Source organism: Acartia tonsa, chromosome 7 (genome assembly GCF_053477335.1).
Source record: "Acartia tonsa isolate MP-2025a chromosome 7, ASM5347733v1, whole genome shotgun sequence".
Taxonomy (NCBI): domain Eukaryota; kingdom Metazoa; phylum Arthropoda; class Copepoda; order Calanoida; family Acartiidae; genus Acartia; species Acartia tonsa.
The window spans coordinates 17,127,791-17,151,628 of NC_137266.1; the positions used below are offsets into that span (position 1 = coordinate 17,127,791).

The 23,838-nt window shown below is 33.2% G+C and overlaps 2 protein-coding genes across 3 annotated transcripts in view; both read right to left on the reverse strand.

Annotated features, from left to right (window-relative positions):
• Positions 1-895: 895 nt before the first annotated feature.
• LOC145324969 (cornifelin homolog) lies at positions 896-12,792 on the reverse strand. Its single transcript, XM_080167741.1, has 4 exons — positions 12,641-12,792; positions 11,343-11,497; positions 8,167-8,226; positions 896-1,649 (listed from the first exon to the last, which is right to left on the reverse strand). The coding sequence occupies exons 1-4, from the start codon at positions 12,696-12,698 to the stop codon at positions 1,617-1,619; spliced, it is 306 nt and encodes a 101-aa protein (XP_080023867.1). The 5' UTR covers positions 12,699-12,792; the 3' UTR covers positions 896-1,616.
• Positions 12,793-19,480: 6,688 nt separating this feature from the next.
• Positions 19,481-23,838, reverse strand: part of LOC145324970 (nuclear pore membrane glycoprotein 210-like) — a 56,116-nt gene continuing 51,758 nt past the window's right edge. For both annotated transcript variants that reach the window (XM_080167744.1, XM_080167743.1), the window contains exons 43-48: positions 22,528-22,642; positions 21,973-22,131; positions 21,452-21,542; positions 20,865-21,048; positions 20,444-20,537; positions 19,481-20,151 (exon numbers count right to left, since the gene is read on the reverse strand). In XM_080167744.1, coding sequence (XP_080023870.1) covers positions 19,889-20,151; positions 20,444-20,537; positions 20,865-21,048; positions 21,452-21,542; positions 21,973-22,131; positions 22,528-22,642 — 906 coding nt within the window. In that variant the 3' untranslated portion in view covers positions 19,481-19,888. The remainder of the gene's footprint in view (positions 20,152-20,443; positions 20,538-20,864; positions 21,049-21,451; positions 21,543-21,972; positions 22,132-22,527; positions 22,643-23,838) is intronic.

Here is a 23,838-nt window from a genome sequence, read left to right on the forward strand (position 1 = left end):
ATCATAGAATTATCAATTAATGTTTATATAATGTATATTTATAAATAAAACTGAAAAACTAAACAGCTACTTGTTATATTTTTCCAAAAAAAAATCTTCTGTTTAATACACTTAGACCTTACATGGCATTTGATCTATTGATTACAGAGACAAGAATTATCCGCGATCGGCGGGAAATATATTAATAATATCCGTACTAAGCAAAATGATCAGAAAAATATTTCTTTTTGAATTCTTTATTTTTCAATTTTCCTAAGAGGAAAAGATCAACTTTAGTGAAATGAATATATTTCTCTATCAGAGGCATGCTGAAGCAAACCGCTTGGCAAAACTAAGGATCCCCCTTGACAAGGGTCTACTCTACATCCCCCTAATGCAGCCAAAGGCGATATCGAGGTTGGTAAGAAAGCAACACAGCCCTTAAATTCAAGTTGGGTGTGTGGGTGGACGTCATAGGGGGTGTGCCCTCCCCACTAACCAGTGTTTCGGAGCCGGGAGCAGCCATATATTTAGCTGGAGCCGTAATTTTCGTTAAAAAACGGCTCCTGACTAGATAAATAGATTTTTTATAAATTATAATTTGTCATGTGCAAATGCCCCTTTTAAGTTTTCAATTCCATTTTTTTCAAAAATTGAACTTTTAAAACCTTCAAAAGTAAAAAAATAAACAAAAAAATATGTCAAGTTTTTAATGATTTTAGGTCGGAGCCTGAGCCGCACAAAAATCAAACAGCTCCGCAACGCTGCCACTAACACTAAATACACTCCTCTTGGCTGTAAAACATAACTCGATTTTGGTTTAAAGGTCAAAGTTCTAGGTTATTTTATTATTTCCATGTTAAATCTTATAAATTGTTTATCAGTGGCTAATAGGAACTATGGAAAAAGAACAAAATGATTGTGAATGATTTATTGAGAATAAAATTCATAAATATAATATATGAATCGTTAATTTAAACATTAACAAAAAATAAACTTCCATATACAAAAATTATATTTTTGAAAATTTATCAGTATTTAATTCAAATTAGTAACACAATTTACATCATGGACGAAAAAATTTCATTTTATCAATTGTATATAGTACATTTTTAATTTCCATTGGACATTAGAAAATTTATACAAAACGTTGAAAAATAAGTACTTTTTTTATCTTTTAAAGGCACAATCTTATTTTATATTAAACGTATATCCAAAAAAAGGCAAATCAAACAAAGATTTAAGCAATTACATGATTTTTAGCATTTAATTTTGGCACTAACAAAAAAATAAGCTATATGAAGTTTTAAAAAAAATCTTTACAAAGCAATTCTATCTGGAAAAGACTAAACATGAAATATATTTGTACATGAAAATGCCATTTTGAATTATTATTTTTTCTATACTGTAACATTGCAAAAATGTGAGAAATAAAAAATATTGATTTTGTGCTTTCAAATTTAATAAAACCACATTTATTCAAAACTATTTTTAGTGCTTAATATAATACTTTTTTTGTGTGTTTGTGTTAAATAATTGTCATTTTGGTTTGTTTGTACGACACTGAGATAATTACAGGTAGGTTGTTGTGTGTTCAAGTTCATGGTTCGAATCCCACTTGTGAGATAGCTGCGCGTCTAAGCGCCCTGGGCATCCAACTCGTTAGCAGTCTGAAAAAGAAAAAATATTAGTTCAGAAAAAGTTGTGTGCTGATCTCAATAAACGTAATAGTATTCGTCTACTGGTAAAATTATTTCTACCCTTTTTTAGCGACGTGGGTGATTTAATATTTCCGACGCTAGTGATATTCAAAGACCATATGATTTGAAAGGTGGCACAGGGTCACAACTAGGGTTGGGCCGGATATCCGGTATGGCCGGATATCCGGCCGGATACCGGATATTGAAACTATCCGGCCGGATATCCGGCTCTATAATTTTTTATACTTTACACCAAAAATCTCTGCTTTTTAAAATCTTAAATGGCTATAATTTTCTTATTATTGAAGCTAGAAGAACATTTTTTCTGAATAAGTTTAACTTTATGTAAATTTATATAAGATTTCTGAAGAAATTTTTTTTTTACTACTTTAATATCTGGTAATTTGGCCGGTTATCCAGCCGGATATCCGGTAATTTGGCCGGATAACCGGATATTTGCCAGATATCCGGCGTTTGCCGGATATCCGGCCGGTTACCGGATATCCGGCGTTTGAAATCAGCCGGATATCCGGTATCCGGCCAAAAAAGTATCCGGCCCAACCCTAGTCACAACCCCGTGGACATCCAGTTATTTCACCCATAAACCCTCTATTCATTTACTTTAATATTATCTCTTTATACTGTCTTAAAATGTAATTATTTCCATATTAGGCATCCTGTATTTTAAGCAATTTTAGGAAAGATTTATAATAATTGTTGTTCAGAATTTTAAAATCTAAAACTCTGATTCTCTATATTCATAAATGCTTGTTTGACTGACCGTCTGGTTAGTTGAGATCCGATTCTAAAGAAGCTGTCATACTTGTTAGGTATAATGTTAATGAAAATACATTAATCGATATATTATTACTTGGATGCTTCTCAAGATTTTCATGTACTATTATAAAGTTAAACTCACAGCGGGCTAAAATAACGATACCACCCATCCATTCCCTTTATTCAATCCCCATCCCTACTACTGGATGAACTAACTGACCAATAAATGAATTTCGCGTTGGCAACTTAAATCAACGACAAAATTTTCTCTGTCATATTATCCACAAATATTCTATATCCATTTATGTACAAGTTAGGTAATAAGGGGGGGGGGGCGAATGTAACACTTTTTGAAACCAAAACTAAAAGTCAAAGGAACTCAACTAAAAAAAAGAGTTACAGGTCTGACATTTTGCATGGCAGTTGCTTTATAGGGGTACAATATGGAACTGTGAAGAAACGGCGTCGCAACCGCCGAAAACCGCCGAGAAAAGGCAAAAAAAAATTCGGCGGGAAACGGCGGTTTTCGGCGGTTGCGCCGCCGTTTCTTCACAGTTCCATATTTTACCCCTATAAAGCAACTGCCATGCAAAATCTCAGACCTGTAACTCTTTTTTTAGTTGAGTTCCTTTGTTGACTTTTAGTTTTGTTTTCAAAAAGTGTCACGTTCGCCCCCCCCCTTTCAAGTAATGTTATATTTACATAGAAATACAATTGCTTACCTAGTGTAATCAGGCAGCAAGTAAAAGTAAAATAGAGAGATATGTAAACGAAATATTTGTTCTCTCTCAAAATCCCCTTTGACCCTGGCTTTAGTTTTTTTTACAATTTGGGGTTATATTCTTCATATATGATTTGAGTTTTAAAATATAAATTTTTTTTAGAAATACCTAGGTATTTCTCGAGAAAAAAATTTAGTAAAAAATTCAGGCCTACGAAAGATATAAATCTTTCATACACCTGTTCCAATTTCCCTGTAGGTATAGTAATAATGAGTCATCGCTACTAGTGACCTCAATCCGAATAAACATGTTTGTCATAAAGTTTATATACACTGTAATTTGGGTTATTTCATTATTAGAAATGTTAATGTTGTAATTTTTTCACAGAAAAAATTTCAAAAGTAAAGCTTAATAATATTAATTAGTCCGTCAGTCTGTATGTTAGAAAAGTTTTAAGAGACATGTAATTGTTTGGCTGCCAGTAAATACAGAAGTCGTCTATCTATCTATCTATTATCTTTCCAGCAGCTTTATAAAATTTCTTGAAAGGATTTCCCTTATAAAAAAAGCATCTACTATATTTAAAAATAAATCAGTTTAGGGTTTTTAACTAAGTTGTTTCAAAGTATATTCACATGAATTACACTTTCTCTATTAAAAAGCAATGATTCTTAAAAATTGCTTAATCTGTAAAACATTAAATGTAAAATTATGGGCTAAAAAACAAGAAAATTAAACTTTAAGTTCTAGAATTTCAAGGCAAACTCTAGTTTTTCCTGGAAAGAGTTGATAACGAGGGCAAATATATTTTGTTTCCGCGTATTTTATTCATGAAAAACAATGCAATGGATAGTGTATGTGGATAAATTGTCAAGCGAAAATTTGTAGTCAATTTGGTTGCTAATATGGCCAATTCGTTCATCCAATTTAATTGGAGTGGATGGGTTAAATGAGGAGTATGGGGGCTATCGTTATTTTAGCCAGCTGCTTTATTAAGAGTACATGAAAATCTGGTGCAACATCCAAATAAACATATATCGATTAGCATTGCAGACGCTAATACTTTTCTATTTTGCTTTTCTTATTGCAACGGATAAATCTTATCGTATTTTAGGCCTGTTAGAATTGTTCTATCATTTTCAAAATGGACAAGAGGATTTTAATAACAGCTTGGTAAAAAATTGTTGAAAGCGTAGGAAGTATATTTAATTTTCGTTCATAAATAGAGCTAGGTATAGCTATTCTGACATTTAGCTAGTGTTTGTCCTTCTGTCTGTACTAACAAATATATCTTAAAGATAAATTTGAGTATGTTAAAATCTTCGTATCGATTCCAAACCACATGTGGAAGATTCTTGTAACAATCTTGCGAGACTAGCAGCATTATGGAGATGCGATCCTCAATTTTCAAATTCTTTGAACGTACATATAAGACTTTTACAGAAATGCTTCGCATCCACAACTATCTATCTATGCTTGATATAAAGTCAACACTTTATAGAGCAGATTATGAATATTTGATTGACGCGTGCCCTGCAATTATCTAGTAGCAATCAGGGGCAAGACACAATTACTTTAGCTAGGCCCAAGGCATTATTTGTATCATTTTATGCATTCATAGGCCTATCTCTACCTATATGACACCATATATGGGTAACGCTAGCCTATTCATGGTAATTTGTATGTGATTTGCTAATAGTATATGTTTATTAAAGACATTATGTTTATTGTTAAAGTAATCATGTAAATAATCAGTACAAATATGTATGCCTACAACCATGCCTGATTTACGTCACATATTAACACACAGACATTTAATTGTACAGACAAACACTAAAATCCTGGTCCAAAGCTAATGTTATAGCATGTACCTCTTAAATTTAGTTAGTTATTTATTGACTCCCCTACCATCAACTTCTCTTTCTGGCTTTAAAAGGTAATGACTTAGTTGTTTGGCATGCATTGTAGTTTAAATTTAGGCCCCTTAGTACTTAGCATGAATTGAGCTTAGGCCTTGTGTTAGAACTCTAACACTTAGCACAATTCACTGCTTGGGACTTAGGGCACATTTCTGTCCTACTCTACTTATAATTTTAACACTTATCCTGTAAATATTTTCATACTTAACTTATGCACTTGTAATATAAATACACTTTATAAAAACATTTTCCTTCCTTAATACTTAATATACTTATATAATTCTGATCGAATATCAAAACCAACTGTTTATTCTTAGGTTAAAGCAACATAATACTTCGCGTGGGTCTTTTGTTGAGCTTCCACCAGCTCAACCAAATTCGTATTATACTTGTGGGAATAGAGGGTTAAGCATTCTAAACAAACGAACCGACGATGAGAATGTCTATGTGTATTGCAGTAAAAGTAGGTTTTTAGTAATACTCATAGAAGAGCGGTCTCCATACCTAAATTTGGACAAACGCCCCATTCGCACACACAATTATTAAATTAAAAGTTTTATAGTTTTATATTGCATTTAAAGAATGTAAATTATATATTACTTCATTGAGTAATAGGAAGCTTCAAGTTTGATAAGCTAAGCAATAAGCATGGATGAGTTTCAATAATCAAAATAGTATTTTAAAATTTTAAAACTGTAGCTTTTCTTTAACTAAGGTGTATTAGGCAAAAATATTGCTCGTTTTTGACATAATTGATATATTTAAACATCAGAATATTAGGGAGTGTTTTAAGGATAGTATTTCATTTTTAAAGACTAATACAGTTGGTACTCCGTTAAATTTACATTAATATTTGCAGTATTTGCTAAGTAAAATCAGAGAGTTAGTGCAGAAAATTGGTCCACTTTGCAAATAATGCATTATGCATATTTTCATCCTTGTTCATAATCTATTTATCATCTATAGTCTGCAATTGTGTATTATGTAATTTGTTACTTCAGGCAATAAAACCTGTTAAAACCAAAACTTTTCTACAATAAAACCATTGCATCTTTGAATTCACTAGGTACTAGTGAATATTGTCCTACTATTATTATCAAATATAAAGAACTTTTCATGGTTATTCGGAAAAAATTATGGCGTAACGAAATAAAGAATCTATATTGCGAAAAAACGGATAAATGTTTAGGCTAGCTTGTTGTCATCCTTGTTTTTATGCTGTCTGCGCATCTTGATTTAATTTTCATCAATTTAAGAAGAATTTTGCACAATGCAAAAAATCGAGGCATGCTTTATATATTTTAACCTTTTAAGTGTGTAGATAATTTAACCTTAAAGAATACATTTTCTCGTATTCATTCGAATCCGGTGTATAGGAACAACCCTTCTCATCCATACGAAAAAACTATGTCTAGCATCGTATTATAAACGGCTTTCCGCGGATATAGAATGTAAAATTATAAGATTAAAACCAGTTTAGCCCCGAGGTGCCGAGGTGCTTTCTTGAAACAACAGGGACAATGAAAAAATAATGCATCAATAAAAAGCTAAACTATATTTGATTTTATTGTAGTTGTTGTAAACAAACAACCAAAAAAACAAAATATCAAGTTAAAAAGGGTTAAAGCAAATTATGTTTTGAAATCTTTAGATCCTTCCATTACTAGTTTTAAATTGTATAGGTGAGTAAGACGAATATACTATAGTTAAAGAGTAGATGCGCTTTGAGAAGGGGAATACCAAGGCAACATGTTCTTTTGCCATTTTCGAAACTTTCCTTGCGAGTTTTTATGAAAGGCAGCTGAAAATATTTAAACAGACGGTCAATTACCCCTTTGATTCTGAGTGATAGATAAATAGATATATTTCTACCTGGATGTTTCACCAGATTTTCATTTACTCTGATAAAGTGATACTCGCAGATGGATAAAAAAAATTATAACCCCCATCCACCCCCTCCTACTAGACGAACTGACTAACAAAAGAAGTCCACATTAGCAAACTTTTGACGAAAATTTTCCGATGTCAATTTATCCACGTATATCTTATATCCATTGATAGATAAGGAAAATTGGGGAAAGAATGTGTACTGTTTTAAGTTAAATAGTCAATGTCAATTTTTTAAAGGGTTTTTATTTAATGATCTTAAGCAACAAAGAAAAGTATTGCGATTATAAGTTACCAATTCATTAACATGATTAAACGCATAAATTACATGAAAATCACGAATTAATAGTAATTTTTAAAGCAATAAATAGAACCTACCAATTAAACTCTACAAAAATTGAAATTCAAAAATGAACACGTCATTTGTAGGTATAGCATAAGAAGAAATCTTTAGAAAACAGCAAGGTATAAAATTACTTTCATCAAAATGAAGTATCTGATTTAACGTTTTAAAAGGGAAAATACGTCTAAAATTAACTCTTTCTAAAATTTACAGTACAGTTTATAAATTTCCCCTCACAAAAAGTCATTTAAAATTCTTACTGTCTTTATCATGTATAAAGATACATGTGACCCACTTTTTACCTAGTAAATGTTAAAATAAACATGAAATCATATGAGAAAAAATATTTTACTTTCAAATTCACAAGTCTGATTAATAAGTTAATATAATTCAAAAATGTTAGTAGATTTTTTTGTACTCAGACAAAAACAATCTTATACCTACTATGATGCAATAAAATTAAACCGCAGATCTTTAAAACAAGAATAATTTCAATAAATTAAAAGCAGCAGTCCAATAAAGAAACGATGGTTCCTCAATGCCATTTAAAAGGAAATAAATATTAGGTAACCTTAGTGAAGTTTTAAGTAAGAAGACATCAATTAATCACTTGGATTTTATTAACTTTGTCTGATTGTCCTAACTAAGCAGAATAAACAACTGTTTAATTGCCAGCCACAGCTCAACTTTTAATCCTTAAAAGCTACTGTGAGAATACGACGAAACGCCCCTTAAAAGGCGTTGTTACGAAAGGGACTACCCCATCTTTGTTTATGACGCAGATAATGCCGGGATTCAAACACACGCCTGTCAGCTGTTAATCAGCTGATTTATGTTACCTGGATGCTGACACAGCAGCCACAACAGAAAGAGGTGATAGCATCGGCACCAGTGGAACCCTAAATAAAAAAATAAATGTAAATATATAAGGGGGGGGGGGGGGGGGAGTTCTGACACTTTTGCGTAAACAGTGATTATAGGCTTTGTCTTTGGAGATAATGGATAGGTTATTTGGCAAAAAAGTTTCCTTTTGGGATGTAGTTTTCCTATTTTTTAAAAAATTTTGGATTCGGCCTCCAGGTTCCGGTACTCCAGGCCTCCAGGTGGATTCTGGACAGGTAAAAAAAAAATCAAGATAGAACAAAACTTATTTAACAAAAGTTGGTACTTTATGGATGGTATGAACTAATTTGAAGAAATTTTTGAAATCGGGCTCCAGGTTCTGGTACTGCAGGCCTCCAGGTGGATGCTGGACAGGTAAAAATTGAAAATTTTTAATTTTAAAGTTAGAACAAAACTTTTTTAACAAAAGTGGCTTCTTTATAGATGGTATTAACTAATCTGAAGAAAATTTTGAAATCGGGCTCCAGGTTCAGGTGCTGCAGGCCTCCAGGTGGATCCTGGACAGGTAAAAATTGAAAATTTTTACTTTAAAAGTTAGAACAAAACTTATTTAACAAAAGTTGCTACTTTAAGGATGGTATGATCTAATTTGAAGAAATTTTTGAAATCGGGCTCCAGGCTCTGGTACTGCAGGCCTCTAGGTGGATCCTAGACAGGTAAAAATTGAAAATTTTTAATTTAAAAGTTAGAACAAAACTTATTTAACAAAAGTGGCTTCTTTATAGATGGTTTGAACTAATTTGAAGAAAATTTTGAAATCGGGCTCCAGGTTCAGGTACTGCAGGCCTCCAGGTGGATCCTGGACAGGTAAAAACTGAATATTTTTACTTTAAAAGTTAGAACAAAACTTATTTGACAAAAGTGGCTTCTTTATAGATAGTATTAACTAATTTGAAGAAAATTTTGAAATCGGGCTCCAGGTGGATCCTGGACAGGTAAAAACTGAAATTTTTTACTTTAAAAGTTAGAACAAAACTTATTTAACAAAAGTGGCCTTTTTTTAGATGGTATTAACTAATCTGAAAAAAATTTTGAAATCGGGCTCCAGGTTCAGGTAAAAATTTCAATTTTTACTTTAAAAGTTAGAACAAAACTTATTTAACAAAAGTGGCTTCTTTATAGATGGTAGGAAGTAATTTGAAGAAAATTTTGAAATCGGGCTCCAGGTAGATCCTGGACATGTAAAAGTTGAATTTTTTCACTTTAAAAGTTAGATCAAAACTTATTTTACAAAAGTTGATACTTTATGGATGGTATTAACTAATTTGAAGAAAATTTTGAAATTGAGCTCCAGGTTCAGGTACTGCAGGCCTCCAGGTGGATCAACTTTTGTTCAATAAATTTTGTTCTAACTTTAATAGAAAAAAATTTAAGTTTTTACCTGTCCAGGATCCACCTGGAGGCCTGCAGTACCTGAACCTGGAGCCCGATTTCAAAATTTTCTTCAAATTACTTCCTACCATCCATAAAGAAGCCACTTTTGTTAAATAAGTTTTGTTCTAACTTTTAAAGTAAAGAATTTCAATTTTTACCTGTCCAGGATCTACCTGGAGGCCTGCAGTACCTGAACCTGAAGCCCGATTTCAAAATTTTCTTCAAAATAGTTCATACCATCTATAATGAAGCCACTTTTGTTAAATAAGTTTTGTTCTAACTTTTAAAGTAAAAAATTACTGTTTATCTATCCAGGATCCACCTGGAGGCCTGCAGTACCTGAACCTGGAAATCAATTTCAAAATTTTCTTCAGATTAGTTAATACCATCTATAAAGAAGCCACTTTTGTTAAATAAGTTTTGTTTTAACTTTTAAAGTAAAAATTTTTAACTTTTACCTGTCCAGGATCCACCTGGAGGCCTGCAGCACCTGAACCTGGAGCCCGATATCAAAATTTTCTTCAGATTAGTTAATACCATCTATAAAGAAGCCACTTTTGTAAAATAAGTTTTGTTCTAACTTTTAAAGTAAAAATTTTCAATTTTTACCCGTCCAGGATCCACCTGGAGGCCTGCAGTACCTGAACCTGGAGCCCGATTTCAAAATTTTCTTCAAATTAGTTCATACCATCCATAAAGAAGCCACTTTTGTTAAATAAGTTTTGTTCTAACTTTTAAATTAAAAATTTTCAATTTTTACCTGTCCAGGATCCACCTGGAGGCCTGCAGCACCTGAACCTGGAGCCCGATTTCAAAATTTTCTTGAAATTAGTTCATACCATCCATAAAGAAGCCACTTTTGTTAAATAAGTTTTGTTCTAACTTTTAAAGTAAAAATTTTCAATTTTTACCTGTCCAGGATCCACCTGGAGGCCTGCAGCACCTGAACATGGAGCCCGATTTCAAAATTTTCTTCAGATTAGTTCATACCATCTATAAAGAAGCCACTTTTGTTAAATAAGTTTTGTTCTAACTTTAAAATTAAAAATTTTCAATTTTTACCTGTCCAGGATCCACCTGGAGGCCTGCAGTACCAGAACCTGGAGCCCGATTTCAAAAATTTCTTCAAATTAGTTCATACCATCCATAAAGTACCAACTTTTGTTAAATAAGTTTTGTTCTATCTTGGAATTTTTTTTTTACCTGTCCAGAATCCACCTGGAGGCCTGGAGTACCGAAACCTGGAGGCCGAATCCAAAATTTTTTAAAAAATAGGAAAACTACATCCCAAAAGGAAACTTTTTTGCCAAATAACCTATCCATTATCTCCAAAGACAAAGCCTATAATCACTGTTTACGCAAAAGTGTCAGAACTCCCCCCCCCCCCTTGGGGTAAATCTTTTATAGTGCCTTTGAAAAATGACGTCAGACTGGCCGGCTATTGGTCAATTAAAATGTATACTTGCCTGCCATTGGTAATTTACTTTGTATATTGGTCTACCATTGGTAATTTGTATTTAATTTGATGACGTAATTTTTTTAAAGGCACTATAAACTTAAAGAACTTATCTTGGAGTGCATTTTTGACAAAATAAGACAAAAATTCTGTATGCTGCTAAAGCTATGAAAAGTAGACTATTTTAATTATCGCATAGTGACATAGGCAGTTTTCCGCGGAAAGTAAAAAAATTTAGAACAAATTCCAGTTTTGTTGACATAAAAAAAACTTCCAACTGACCTCAATATTGTACTTCTCCCTCGTCTTGCTCCTGAGAATGAAGATGGGAATGCAGGGCAGGATACAGCTGAGCAGACAGCACAGGATGCCAGACTCGCCCAGCCGGTCAGCGTTGCTCTTGATCTGGCAACAAGTAAAGAAGCTTCCACAACAGCCTTAATATAGTTGGATCAACGATGGAACATTAAACTAATTTGACGCCTTCACACAAAGTACTTGTTGAGCACTGTTATTTCACCCCAGCCCCCTTAATAAAAAAAGGGGGAAGGCGGATGTGCCACTTTTTGAAACCAAAACTAAAAGTCATCAAAGGAACTCAACTAAAAAAAAGAGTTACAGGTCTGAGATTTTGTGCTTTATAGAGGTACAATATGGAACTGTGAAGAAACGGAGGCGCAACCGCCGAAAACCGCCGAATTTTTTTGCAATTTCTCGGCGGTTTTCGGCGGATGCGCCGCCGTTTCTTCACTGTTCCATATTGTAACCCTATAAAGCAACTGCCATGCAAAATCTCAGACCTGCAACTCTTTTTTTAGTTAAGTTCCTTTGACTTTTAGTTTTGGTTTCAAAAAGTGGCACATCCGCCTCCCCCCTTTAAATAAAAGGGGGATGAAAGTAATTTTTAGTTTATTACTTTGAGTTTAGGTTATATTGGGTACTGTGTAGCCCCGAAGGGTAAACAAACTTGATCCCAAAAAAACCTACCTAACATTTAAAGTGCCACTAGAGGCCTATAATGGCGTAGCCGCTAGTAAATATATAAAAAAAATTTAAAAAATTATAATTTCAATGTTGTTTTGGAATGAACTGACTGCAAGATTGAAATATTATATATTTATTTACCTATCACATTGAAGATATGAAATTTTCAACAGAGAAATGAAAATTGTCTGATTTAATCCTGTTTATTTGGCCCTTATTTATGGTATTAATTAAAAAAACAGACATGTTTTTAATATAAATCAATATGTTTGTACAAATTTAACGACAGAAGTAATAGAAAGTCAAACTATAATGTCATATTTCTTACCTAGTGAATGAAAGAGTGAGGTAGAGATGCTTTACATATACAATAATAATAGTTATTTGTCGCATCGTATTATAAACAGTTTTCCGCGGATATAAAATGTACAATTATAAGATCAAAACCAGTTATGTTATTATGAATGTACATTTTTATATCAGTAAAAAATGGATATTAAATAAAACGATACATGATTTTTCAGTTTGGCTTAGAACCGGTTCTAATCCAGCGGATATGAATCAGTTTCGAAGCCATACTGGAAAAAAATACTTACAGTTTCCGCAGTCAGCGCAGCAGTCGCACATGCCATTATTCCATTCCTTCTGGCTCATTTTGTATCAGATGAGTTGGTTACTTGTCTGCAAATATTAATATACACAATAACATGTTGTAATTTATTATTATTCACCTGGCTGACTGTACTGTACAGTGCTTGCTTAGCAAGTTGTATCAAAACAAGGATGAAAACAATCATTGATGGACAAACAGACAGTCAATTAGAAACCAAAAGCTCAATAACCATTAAAAAAGAATAGAAGAAATTTGGAAAGGAATATCTTCACAAAAAATCAAGTCTGTCTGAAATAGATGCCAAGAAAATTACATTTTCCCCAAAGACTTAAGGACTTACGGAAAGACTTAGGGAATGCAGAAGTAGCGCAGCGCGCAGTGACAACAACTTAACAATATTCTCATAGAAAGTACAGTTTATTGTAATGCAGTAAAAATAAAGAAATCTTTAGAATATTCAGTAAATGATATCTATCATGAAAATAGAGCAATTTAATAATTAATTATACAACACCTATAAAAAAAAATTAATTAAACGCAATGCATTATGCTTATACAAATGAATTGAAAATAAAATACAAAGCCAAATAGACAGCTTAAGCAAACATGTTTTTATAGGCCTATAGAATAAACACTATACTGAGTGTGTGTATACATTTATTAACAAAAATAACAACATCCATGTAAGCGAAGCTCTGAATCTGGAACGCTATGACAAACGAACATTAACAATTAAAAATAAGCAGAATGTAAATGTATAAGTTTAATAAAATTGTGGGTAAATTGTTGCAAAACTGCTCATATACTGTTTAAGGACATTTTGGAAAATATTATAGAAATACTACGCTTTCTAAGTCGAAACTAATACAGGAATCATCATGCTAAGTTTGGTATCGATAAGATCATTCTAACAATTCTAAGAGCTATCCGTTACAGACCGACCGACCGTTATTATAAAAAAGCTTCGTTTTTAACAAATGTATTACTATTACTATCGATCCAAATATATTATTTGATATTCTATAGGCAACAATTGTTAAAACATGACAACATATTTAATTTTGCACATGTATTCAAACACTTATATTATTAAAGGCTCGGCAGTCGCAGCTGTAATCGGATACAATCAGCTCTATACAACAATTCGCTGCTCAATCATGCTAACTGCAGCTGCTTTTAAGCGACTGGATGAAATAAATTCTACTTCCGTAGTGGTATTTTAAATCAAATTTATGTCAGTTAATTGGCAATTCTTTTACAATCTAAAATCTAGCGGCTGCCGAGCCCAGGTTACATTTTTTATAATGTACGTACTAATAAAAAAAAAACACCTTTCATGATATTACGCATACAAATTCTAAAGTTATGTACCTATTACAATATTATTATACATATTTTGAACTTGCATTTTTCTGGATTATAAATAGCATAAATGTGGTTTTCAATCAAGAAAACAACCAGAGGCAATAAAAATTTAAGAGCTGTTTGATAAATCAACATTTATGGTATTTTCAATACAAAACTATATAATACTATAACTTTTCACTCAATACATATAATATGAATTTTTATTACACATAATCAAGCCAATAAACTTGCACTATAAGCATAAAGATTTAAAGATATGTAAATAGAAATGCCTGAAGCATACATTTGCCTTGTGCAGTCACCCCGCCCGCTTTTACTAAGATTAAGAAATGAAATGAAAATGTAAACAAAAACTGAAGCAGACTGAGATTGGAGAAGGATAGAGAGGAATGCGGAAATGGGGAAGGTAGTAGATTCAATGTTGAAGTTGTGCTGAAGAATAAAAGGAGGGTTATAGTACAGAGGGATGGGGGAGGGGTGCGTTATTCAGGGAAAAACCACCAAGTTGCCAAATGAAAATTCTTTATGCCAATATCACTATACAACAGAAAATTAAAGTATTTTGTAATCCTGGGGCGTCCAAGTTTTTTTAATTGGGGGGTGGGGGGAGGTAAAATTTTTTAAGGGTTTTTTTTTTGGGGGTGGGGGGAAATGCAAATTCCCCCACCCCCCAAAATTTTTACCCCAGGGGTAAAATTTGCTTAGAGGGGTAATTACCCCCCCTGAAACCTGTTGGCAGGGGTAAATTTTGTTTATCCCCCCCAAAATTTTCCCTTGGGGTAAAATTATTGGATGGGGTAATTTAAATACTATTAAATATTTAGTAGTAAAAATGCGCGCCAAGCGCGGCACAATTTTTTTTCTTAGGAATTATTTGTTTTAGAGGGGTTATTTATCCCCCCATAATTGTTTGGGGGTGCCTATGGCACCCCCAAGGTAGGGGTAAATCTTAAATGGTGGGGGGGGGGGGGGAGGCTAAAATGAAAATTGTTTTGAACATCCTTGTTGTAATCATATTACTTATAGATATAGACTATCCAGTAAATAAATTTAAAGAATAGATGTATAACCAGACAACTACCTGGATCCCCCTGTTAGTAAAATTTTTCATCTGCTAGCAACTTGTTTTCTGCTACTTGGCTGTGTTAATATCTCCAACAGTATTAGTTGATTTTCAAAGACCCAATTGATAGTCGGCACAAGGTCCTAAGGATGGGGACATGCAGTTATTTAACTCCTTCTTTTTAATTAAATTTTTTTTTTTGGGGGGGGGATGTCAAATTGAAAATTAGAATTCAATTTAAATCAGCTAAGATATGTCAGGGTTGAGAATGCATTAACAGACAGATAAACTTTGTTGAGACCATTGTTTAAGATGCTCTTGGGGCAAGGCTACTGTATAAAGGGATTGGTATGGGTATCTGTAGATAGAGTAAAACCCTACACTGGGAGGGGATTACATAACTGTATGTGCAAGGGAGTAAGGGAGGGGACTATGGGCAATTAATTCAATTTAAGAGTTTTCAAAGAAAGGCCATAAAATCCAGAAAAAATTGAAGGAAGTTGTAAAGGGGGTGTTAGTAAAATTTAGAAAACTATAAAATAAGAAAAAAGTTCCAATTAAAAAAGCAATCATTTGAAAATTAGATTACCTGAGCTGGATCTTTAAATGTGCAGTCGTTGCTGTTGCCGCTGCCAGAGGTAGAGCCACTAACCTAATAGTGATCTTTAAATCAAATTGGCTACGCGTGGCTACGACTTTAAATCTTTAAATCACAACCGTCTTTTGAATTTTCATTAAAAATATGAAATAAAATAATAATAATACGTAAAAACTTCAAACATTTAAAGATCCATGTTTTATTGGCAGCACTAGCAGTGGCTACAGCTACGGCAAAGGCTACACATTTAAAGATCCAGCTCAGTATATCAGACTGACATAACCATTCTGTAATTAATTACTAAAAAAAACCTCCCTGGAACACGTACAACCCATTTTCCTAGATTTTAAATGCCACTAAACAAAGGAATTAAATATAGGTTGTGGTAATATCCTCTTAGAAATTTTTTTTCAATTTTGAAAATTTAAGACCCCCCCCCCTCTCTCGACAATGAACAACTCTGGCACAGTGCTCGGCTCCCAAGTCGCAGTGCTCGGCCCCCTTGCCTGCCTAGCCGCAGTGCTCGGCCCCCTTGACTCCCTAGCCTATAACCTAACCTAACCAAAACTAAAATAGTTGTTCGTTGTTGGGGGGGAGGGGTTGCACTCAAATTTTCAAAATTGAAAAAAAATTTCCTAAGAGGAAAACGCCTAGGTTGTTAGATTAGGGTTCTTAGATTGTTTATAACACAAATATCACAATAAAATTTTTATCTCTGAAATGGTAATTTTGGAAGAATTTTTTTTAAAACCAGCCATATCATAACAAATTCTTCCATCTGCTATATCAAAAAAAACTCAGCGAGTTAGCAACATTTGATGCGCTAGTACCCAAAATCAGTCAGAAACTGCTAAATTCTTGCACATTCCCTTTAAGCCAGTACCCAAAGTCTAAGACTCCCAAAAATTGTATATTTGATCAATTGTCCCCTCCCTTACTCCCTGTGCATGTGCCCTTGTGTCAATTCTCAATTGGGTATTTGAAAATCAACCAATAGTGTTGGGAATATTAATACAGCCAAATAGCTGAATTCAATTTGCTAGCAGACAAAAAGGTCCTTAACAGGAGGATCCAGGTAGTTGTCTGATTAAACATTTATACTTTCAATTTAATATCTATAGGATTACCCTACCCAAGAAATATCGCAGCTCATCATTCGCAGCCCACTTTGCTCATAGATTACGAGATGGTTGCATTACCCCCCCCCCCCCCTCCTTATATCATGAAAACAATTTATTACCATCAGATATTTAGGAATCGTCTTACTAGCTCTTAGTGATTATAAGCTTAGGTACTAAAAAAACATACAGAAAAAAATCCTGTAAAAGAAATTTCTGTTTGGTAACTGGAAACGCGGCGTAAAAGCTTGGCAACAAGTTACGTAGAGAGAGGTTATTCTGAATTTTTCATGTATGGGGATGGGAGACATTTTGTAGTAGAAAAGGAAGGCAAAATCTAGGGCGGCAACTTTGTCTGTTGTATTACCACGGACGACAAAAAAATGTTCTCTTTACACAAAATCATTCACAGTACACATTTTTACTTTTTAGGCATTTTTTCATCATTCCCTTCCCCCAAAAAACAGACTTGTATCTGTCCTTCAATTAGGCATAACTATAAACTGCTAAAACTATTTTAAATCGGATTAAAAAATTCTATCTCAAATATACACATAATCACTTGATAAGTTTTGCAAATTGCGTTGCAAATCTTAACTTTTACAACTTTACAAGTTCAAAACATATATAAATGTATATGAAATTGGACGCTCCCATTTCAACGTGGATTTTTTTTTGTCAAAAACCAAATTTTTTTACTTTATTTAAGCCTAAATTTTAAGAGATGACTTGCAAAGTAGTTTCTTACCAAAAAATAGTTAAGTAGTTTGAGATTGTATAAAAGCTAACTTTTGGTGAAAAAAACTACACATATAGGGGAATTTAGCACAATAGTAACAAGGAAAATTAAATTTTATTCTTGTTTTTTAGAGAATTTGGGCAAGATTTGAATCTATGCTAATTTCCACAAATATGGTTTTTGGCGCACGTGTAGATTTATTTGCAAGCCTGTTATAAAACTTAGAATGATATTACCAAGTATTTGGATTTAGGCTTTAGTATTAGATTCATAAATTATTTTTTTTGATGAAGCTGAAGATGTTTTATTCAATGCGAATTTATTCTACAAGAAAGGTCGGTCAGTAATCTAGGCATATTAGTATTGTCCAGCTCAGTACTTTTATTCCTGTGTCGGAAAGGGCTCTTATGATACACATTTTTTAAAATTCTAAAAATCTGAAAAAAAACACATATTCACAATTTCTGAAAGTACAAATAGGTATAAAAATCAAATTTGAAATATTAAAAAATAGAGAAATTGAAAAAATGTTTATTTGTTCTTGGTATAAAAAAAATGATTTACATATAAGTATCAACACTGCATGAATTTACTAGGTGATTTCTATATCACATTATAATAATTTTCAAAAAATCTTTCAATCAGCTTTTTAAAAAAATCTGCGAGTAAAAATAATTTTATTATAAAAAAGCTGATTGTTTACATATAATTTGGGTTCTCCAGCATTTGTGACTTTTAACAGTGAGGTTTATTTCACAAAAAAAGAATAAAAAAATCGTCTAAACTAAAAACCTTACTTGTTAAATTAAACAAAAATTGGCGAATGAAAAAAATATCTCAAGAAAATTTCCATAAAATCACACATTACTAAGAGCTAACTGAATGATTTGGAAGGTTTTTCCTAAAAAAAAGCTAACCAATCCTTATCTAAATATATCTTAACTTCATATAACATAACAAACAACCAGCTCAATCAAAAAAATAATAATATAGAAATTTAAACTTAAGTTCAGGTACTTTTTAAGTACAACACTAGATTCATTTTAAAAGTACAACTAACGGTGGTCAAAAGTACAAACATAACTAGGTTTATATTTTTTTTCTCAGGGAAACATTTTTAACCGACAATGCTCATAACATTTTTGTTGTATTCAACCGGTTCTCGACCACACTGAAAAAATCATGTATAGCATCGTATAGACAGTTTTTAACAAATATTTTAAAAATATAGTTTCAGTTTTGTTAGCCCAAACCTTCGGGCCTCAGGGCTAACAAAACTGGTTTTGAATATAATAATTTTTTATTTTATTATTTGCGATGCGATAAATAAAGGGGGGGGGGGGGGGGAGAAGTTCTGACACATTTGCGTAAACGGTGATTATTGGCTTTATCTTTGGACTGAGAGGATAGGTTATTAGGGATAAAATCATTCTTATATGATGAATTTCCCCCAGATTTAAGATTTTTTGGATAGGCCTCCAGGTTCCGGAGCTCCAGGCCTCCAGGTCCTCTCTGTACAGATAAAAATGAAAAAAAAAATTTTTTTTTGAAGAGTTAGAAGTCAACTTATGAAACAAAATATGCGTTTTTTTCTTCAAATATGTGAATAACATTCAAAAATATGCATATTTTGTTTCATAGGTTGACTTCTAACTCTTCAAAAAAAAAATTATTTTTTAATTTTTACCTGTACAGAGAGGACCTGGAGGCCTGGAGCTCCGGAACCTGGAGGCCTATCCAAAAATTCTTAAATCTGGGGGAAATTCATCGTATATGAATGATTTTATCCCTAATAACCTATCCTCTCAGTCCAAAGATAAAGCCAATAATCACCGTTTACGCAAATGTGTCAGAACTTCCCCCCCCCCTTATTTCTTTTAATTGAAAGTGACATTTAATCTTATAAGTAAACTTGGCAAACTTAACGAAAAATATCACTTTTCAACATTCAAACAATAATAGGATAATTCTCAAATATTTTTGTAGTATACAAAAATTGCCATTTTTCATTGGTTAATAAGCGTTTTCTGAACACATTAGTACAAATGAATAGATTTTACAATAATACATTCAAACAATTTTCATTATTTTTTGTTAGTAAATAAAAAATAAGTATAATACATTTTACTTTTATATATAAATAAAATTAAAGCTGAAATAATGTTTTTGTTTATTTTCATTTTTTTCTTTCTTAAAGAAACAGTAAATTGGACGTATACTTGCCGTTTTTGTTTATTTTCTTAACTAAACCTTTGCTAATAGATTTATTTTTTTTGATTGTGACTTTTAATATCATTTCTTTAACAGAAGAGGTAGAGTATCCTCATGGCACATTTTTTCACCAATTAAGAATATGAGTAGGTGGTCAAATTTCGCGCATTTGCTGGCGGTGACCGCTTTACCAGCGGACTTCCATAAATGGGAGAGTTGTCTACACTCCACAGGTATGGTTGGGGGGAGGCGGGGGCTGCTGGGGGCTCTGATCTGCTTGGGGAAGATGTGGCAGGAGCGGGAGGCGGTGATGAGGGTTTGGGGATAAATTTTGTAAACAAGAAACAGCCCATAACAACGCCGATTGTGATGGTATATAGGAATCTCATATCCATGCCTACAACAGAAAACATTATCTATTTGGTATATTTATTAAGTGTAGTCAAATCTTATATAGGTAAAATATAAAAAAAAACAAATACATGAAGAACTTAATAATGTTAATACCAACCTCATTATAACATTGATAATACCAATGAAAGTCCTAACTACGCAAGCAAATTAGTTGCTACTGTTTATCTTACAATTGCTTATTTTATGCATCTAACAAAATAAGAAAAACAAAATGTCTTTAAATATTAAGCAATAGGTTTGAGTTACAAATTCTTAGACAACTAGCGGAAGCTTACCCATGAATGTAGCCTCGTGTGTGTAGGTTGAGTCCAGGACAGGAAGAACAGAAACTTTAACAACATCTCCAGTGCTTGGATTCTTTACCTGGACCTAAATAAAACATAAATTTAAGAATAGTAAGTAAAGTTTGACAATAGTTCCATTATATATGCTTCATTGCTTATATCATATGGATGAAGGAGGCATTGGACTGTAAATTACACTAGTAACCAACGTTTTATAACCACGTTATCTTACTCGCTGGCTTTAAAAATTTGGGTATTTTTTTGAGTTTTGAATGATTGGATTAGTAGTTTTAAAACTTTTCAATCGATAATTTTTACCTAGTGAATTTTTTGTATCATCATTAGAAATGTCGTACAACTAAAGATCCCTAGTCGTGGAATTAAGATACATTTTCAGAGAAATAAAACTTACCCATGGTTCTTGTTGTACAGGTGAGACCAGAGACACAGGTAGAACCAGCTGACTGTCCTCCAGCCACCAGGAGGCCAGGTGGACTCCCTCGCCCCGTGTGGTCAGACCGGTCAGCACGTCTCTGTGACCGCTCACGCGCAGCTGGACCCCACCAGGACCAACCTCTAGGACGGGACTTGACACACTGAAAAAAACAAATAATAACTTTTACCATGACATTTTTAATGGATGTTTACAACAAAAAAACAAGGATAACAATGTCTATAAGTAGTAAAGCCCATAAAATCATGCATAGACCAACGAAAAAAGTGACGATTTGGGCAGATGTTCAGTGGTCATAAGGAGGGGGAGGATTAGAGAAGAATAAGATATATAATAAAATGTCTTTTGTAGCATGACCGACAGACTGATTGTCTACTGGCTGTCCTTTGGTAAGGTATAAGTTCACAAAAAAACTAGTAGTCTATCTTAAGAAGTCTATGAAAAGCTACATTATAAAGGAGAACCATATCCATTTAGCATTAGCAGTTACCTAGCGATATTCGTCGTCACCAAAATAAGACATACTTTCATATAATTATTTCTACCTGAAAGGTGGAACATATTCTATTTGTGCTGCTGGAAGAACAGCTCCTTGTGATGTTTCTACTGCTACTGACAAACTTCCTGGGCTGTCACCTGATAACAAAAAAAAGCCTATTTCAAATTCTATAAATTATGCTGACTAAGAAAAAAATATGCTGTTAAGTGCTCATAAAAATCCTTAAATGTATAGGTATGTTGGATGTTACACCTTTTGTAACTAAACTATAAGAAAAAGCTTTAACACTAATATTTGACATTTTGAATCATTTTAGACCAAATAAAAAAATGTAATATTCTTAAAATGTGACAACTAAAATTATTTAAAGTTTCAGCTGCAAATAAAAGCGGATATAAGTCTAAGATGCAACAAATTAACCATCTATTTAGGCGGTAAATAGCATAAAATTTGGCGAAAGAGGCCGATTTTTACGGCAATCGCGGTTCTGCGGACGTTCTTTGTATTACCATATTACAACTTCAAGTGCATCAACTCATTTTAGGCAAGGAAGTTCCTTTGTTTTACCTGGTGAACTGACACAAGTGAACTGACAACCCCAACCATTACTGGTCAACACAGCCGCAGCCTTCAATCCGTCCACATTCAAGTTCTTAGAGCTTAGTCTGCATTTCACAAAGGTACTAGGGTCTAATCCAGAGAGGTCAGAAGCACTGAACAAGCCACCTAAAAGAATATTTGTCAAGAAATGGGTTAATTATGGAACATTAGGATATTATAGTAAACCAATAGAGGGTGAAAGGGTTGAATAACTGTATGTCCCCACCTTGTTGACCCTGTGCCGACTTTAAATAGAGTCTTTGAATATCAGCCATTAGCTTCGTAAATATTAACACAGCCAAGTCGCTACAAAAGAGCAGAAAGAAATTTGCTAGCAGGCGAAAAAGGCACCTAAGACAGGGGCCAGGTACGTAGTTGTCGAGGTTATACATCTATACTTATTACTACTACAGTACACCCTGGCCCTGCCTTGCTGACGTCTTGAAGATTACCTTACAAAATTTAACAAAATTATGTAGTGTTAAAAGAAAAATTGCATACAATGGAAAAATAATACCATACCTGCAAAAGTAAAAGGTACAACTCTAGGCTCTTCCTTGCACGTGATGACCGCGTCAGCAGAAAAGGTAACAGCTGATGCGCCCTGGATTGTCGTATCAGCGTAGAAACTATCACCCTGTAAAATAGTATTTTTAGTTTACAGGAAAAAAATTGCTAGAAATAATCAGACAAACTTACACAAGCAATCAACTTTAATCTTACCCCACTTACTCTTAATTTAATTTTAAACTAAGGACCACTAGAGCACTTCAAAGGAAAGGGAAAAGTCAGTCGACCTCACTTACATTTTTTTTTTTTGGGGGGGGGGGGAAATAACTTTAGAGGGTGGATGTACCATCCCCTAAATAGTTTAAAACTTTCCCTGGGTCTATAGGAAGATCCGTTGTAAATATAAATTACATAGGTAAAGTGGATAGCGAAATTTTAATCTATAGACAGACAAAACATCCTGCTACTTCTATATTATATAAGGAAAATTGAGTTAATAAGGGGGGGGGGGGGAAGTTTGTACACTTATAGGAAATGAAAATTCAGTATCAAATTTTGCCCAGGACGTTTGGGCTTGTTTTTATAGTTATCAACCTAATTCTTTTTGTAAACTCTCTTATGTGATTGGATCTACCAGCTACCAATAAAACTTTGAAAATTGAATTTTAGGACTCTCCGTCTAGGGGTTAAAGGGGCAAAATAACCCACCAAACACTAAAATTTTAACTTATGGGCTTGTTTTTGAAGATATCGAGCTGATTTTTAAAAGCGAAGCTTTTCTATAATTAGGGTCGGTCCGTCCGTACGTCCGTCCGTCCGTAACGGATAGCTTTTTCCGTTAATTTAGGCATGTTAGAATTGTCCTATCGATTTCAAATTTTGCATGGTGATTCCTTTAGTAGTTAGGTACGATTTAGAAAGCGTAGCAACTCTATAATCATTACCAAAATGTCCGTACGTCCATTTTAAACATGTTGATTTTATAACTTTTTTAACAACAAATTTTTATGTGATCAAATCATTGGATTGATCTGATTTTTGGTATATTGATTCCTGGGACAACAAAGTATAATGTAATTAGCGAAGCAACTCTATAATCAAGCCCTAAAAATGTAAGTATGTCCATAAAAATTATCCTGTATCAAGCAGTTTTACAACAAATTTACTTACAATTTTGCTTTGACTCTTATAAATTTATATTATGATAATTAAGTTCTAACACTATACAAGTGATAATGTCCGTTTGTCCTACCGTTTCAGTGCTTCGCTTTTATGGATGTTGTCATCCTTGTTTAAATGGATCCTTTTTTACATAAATTAGTT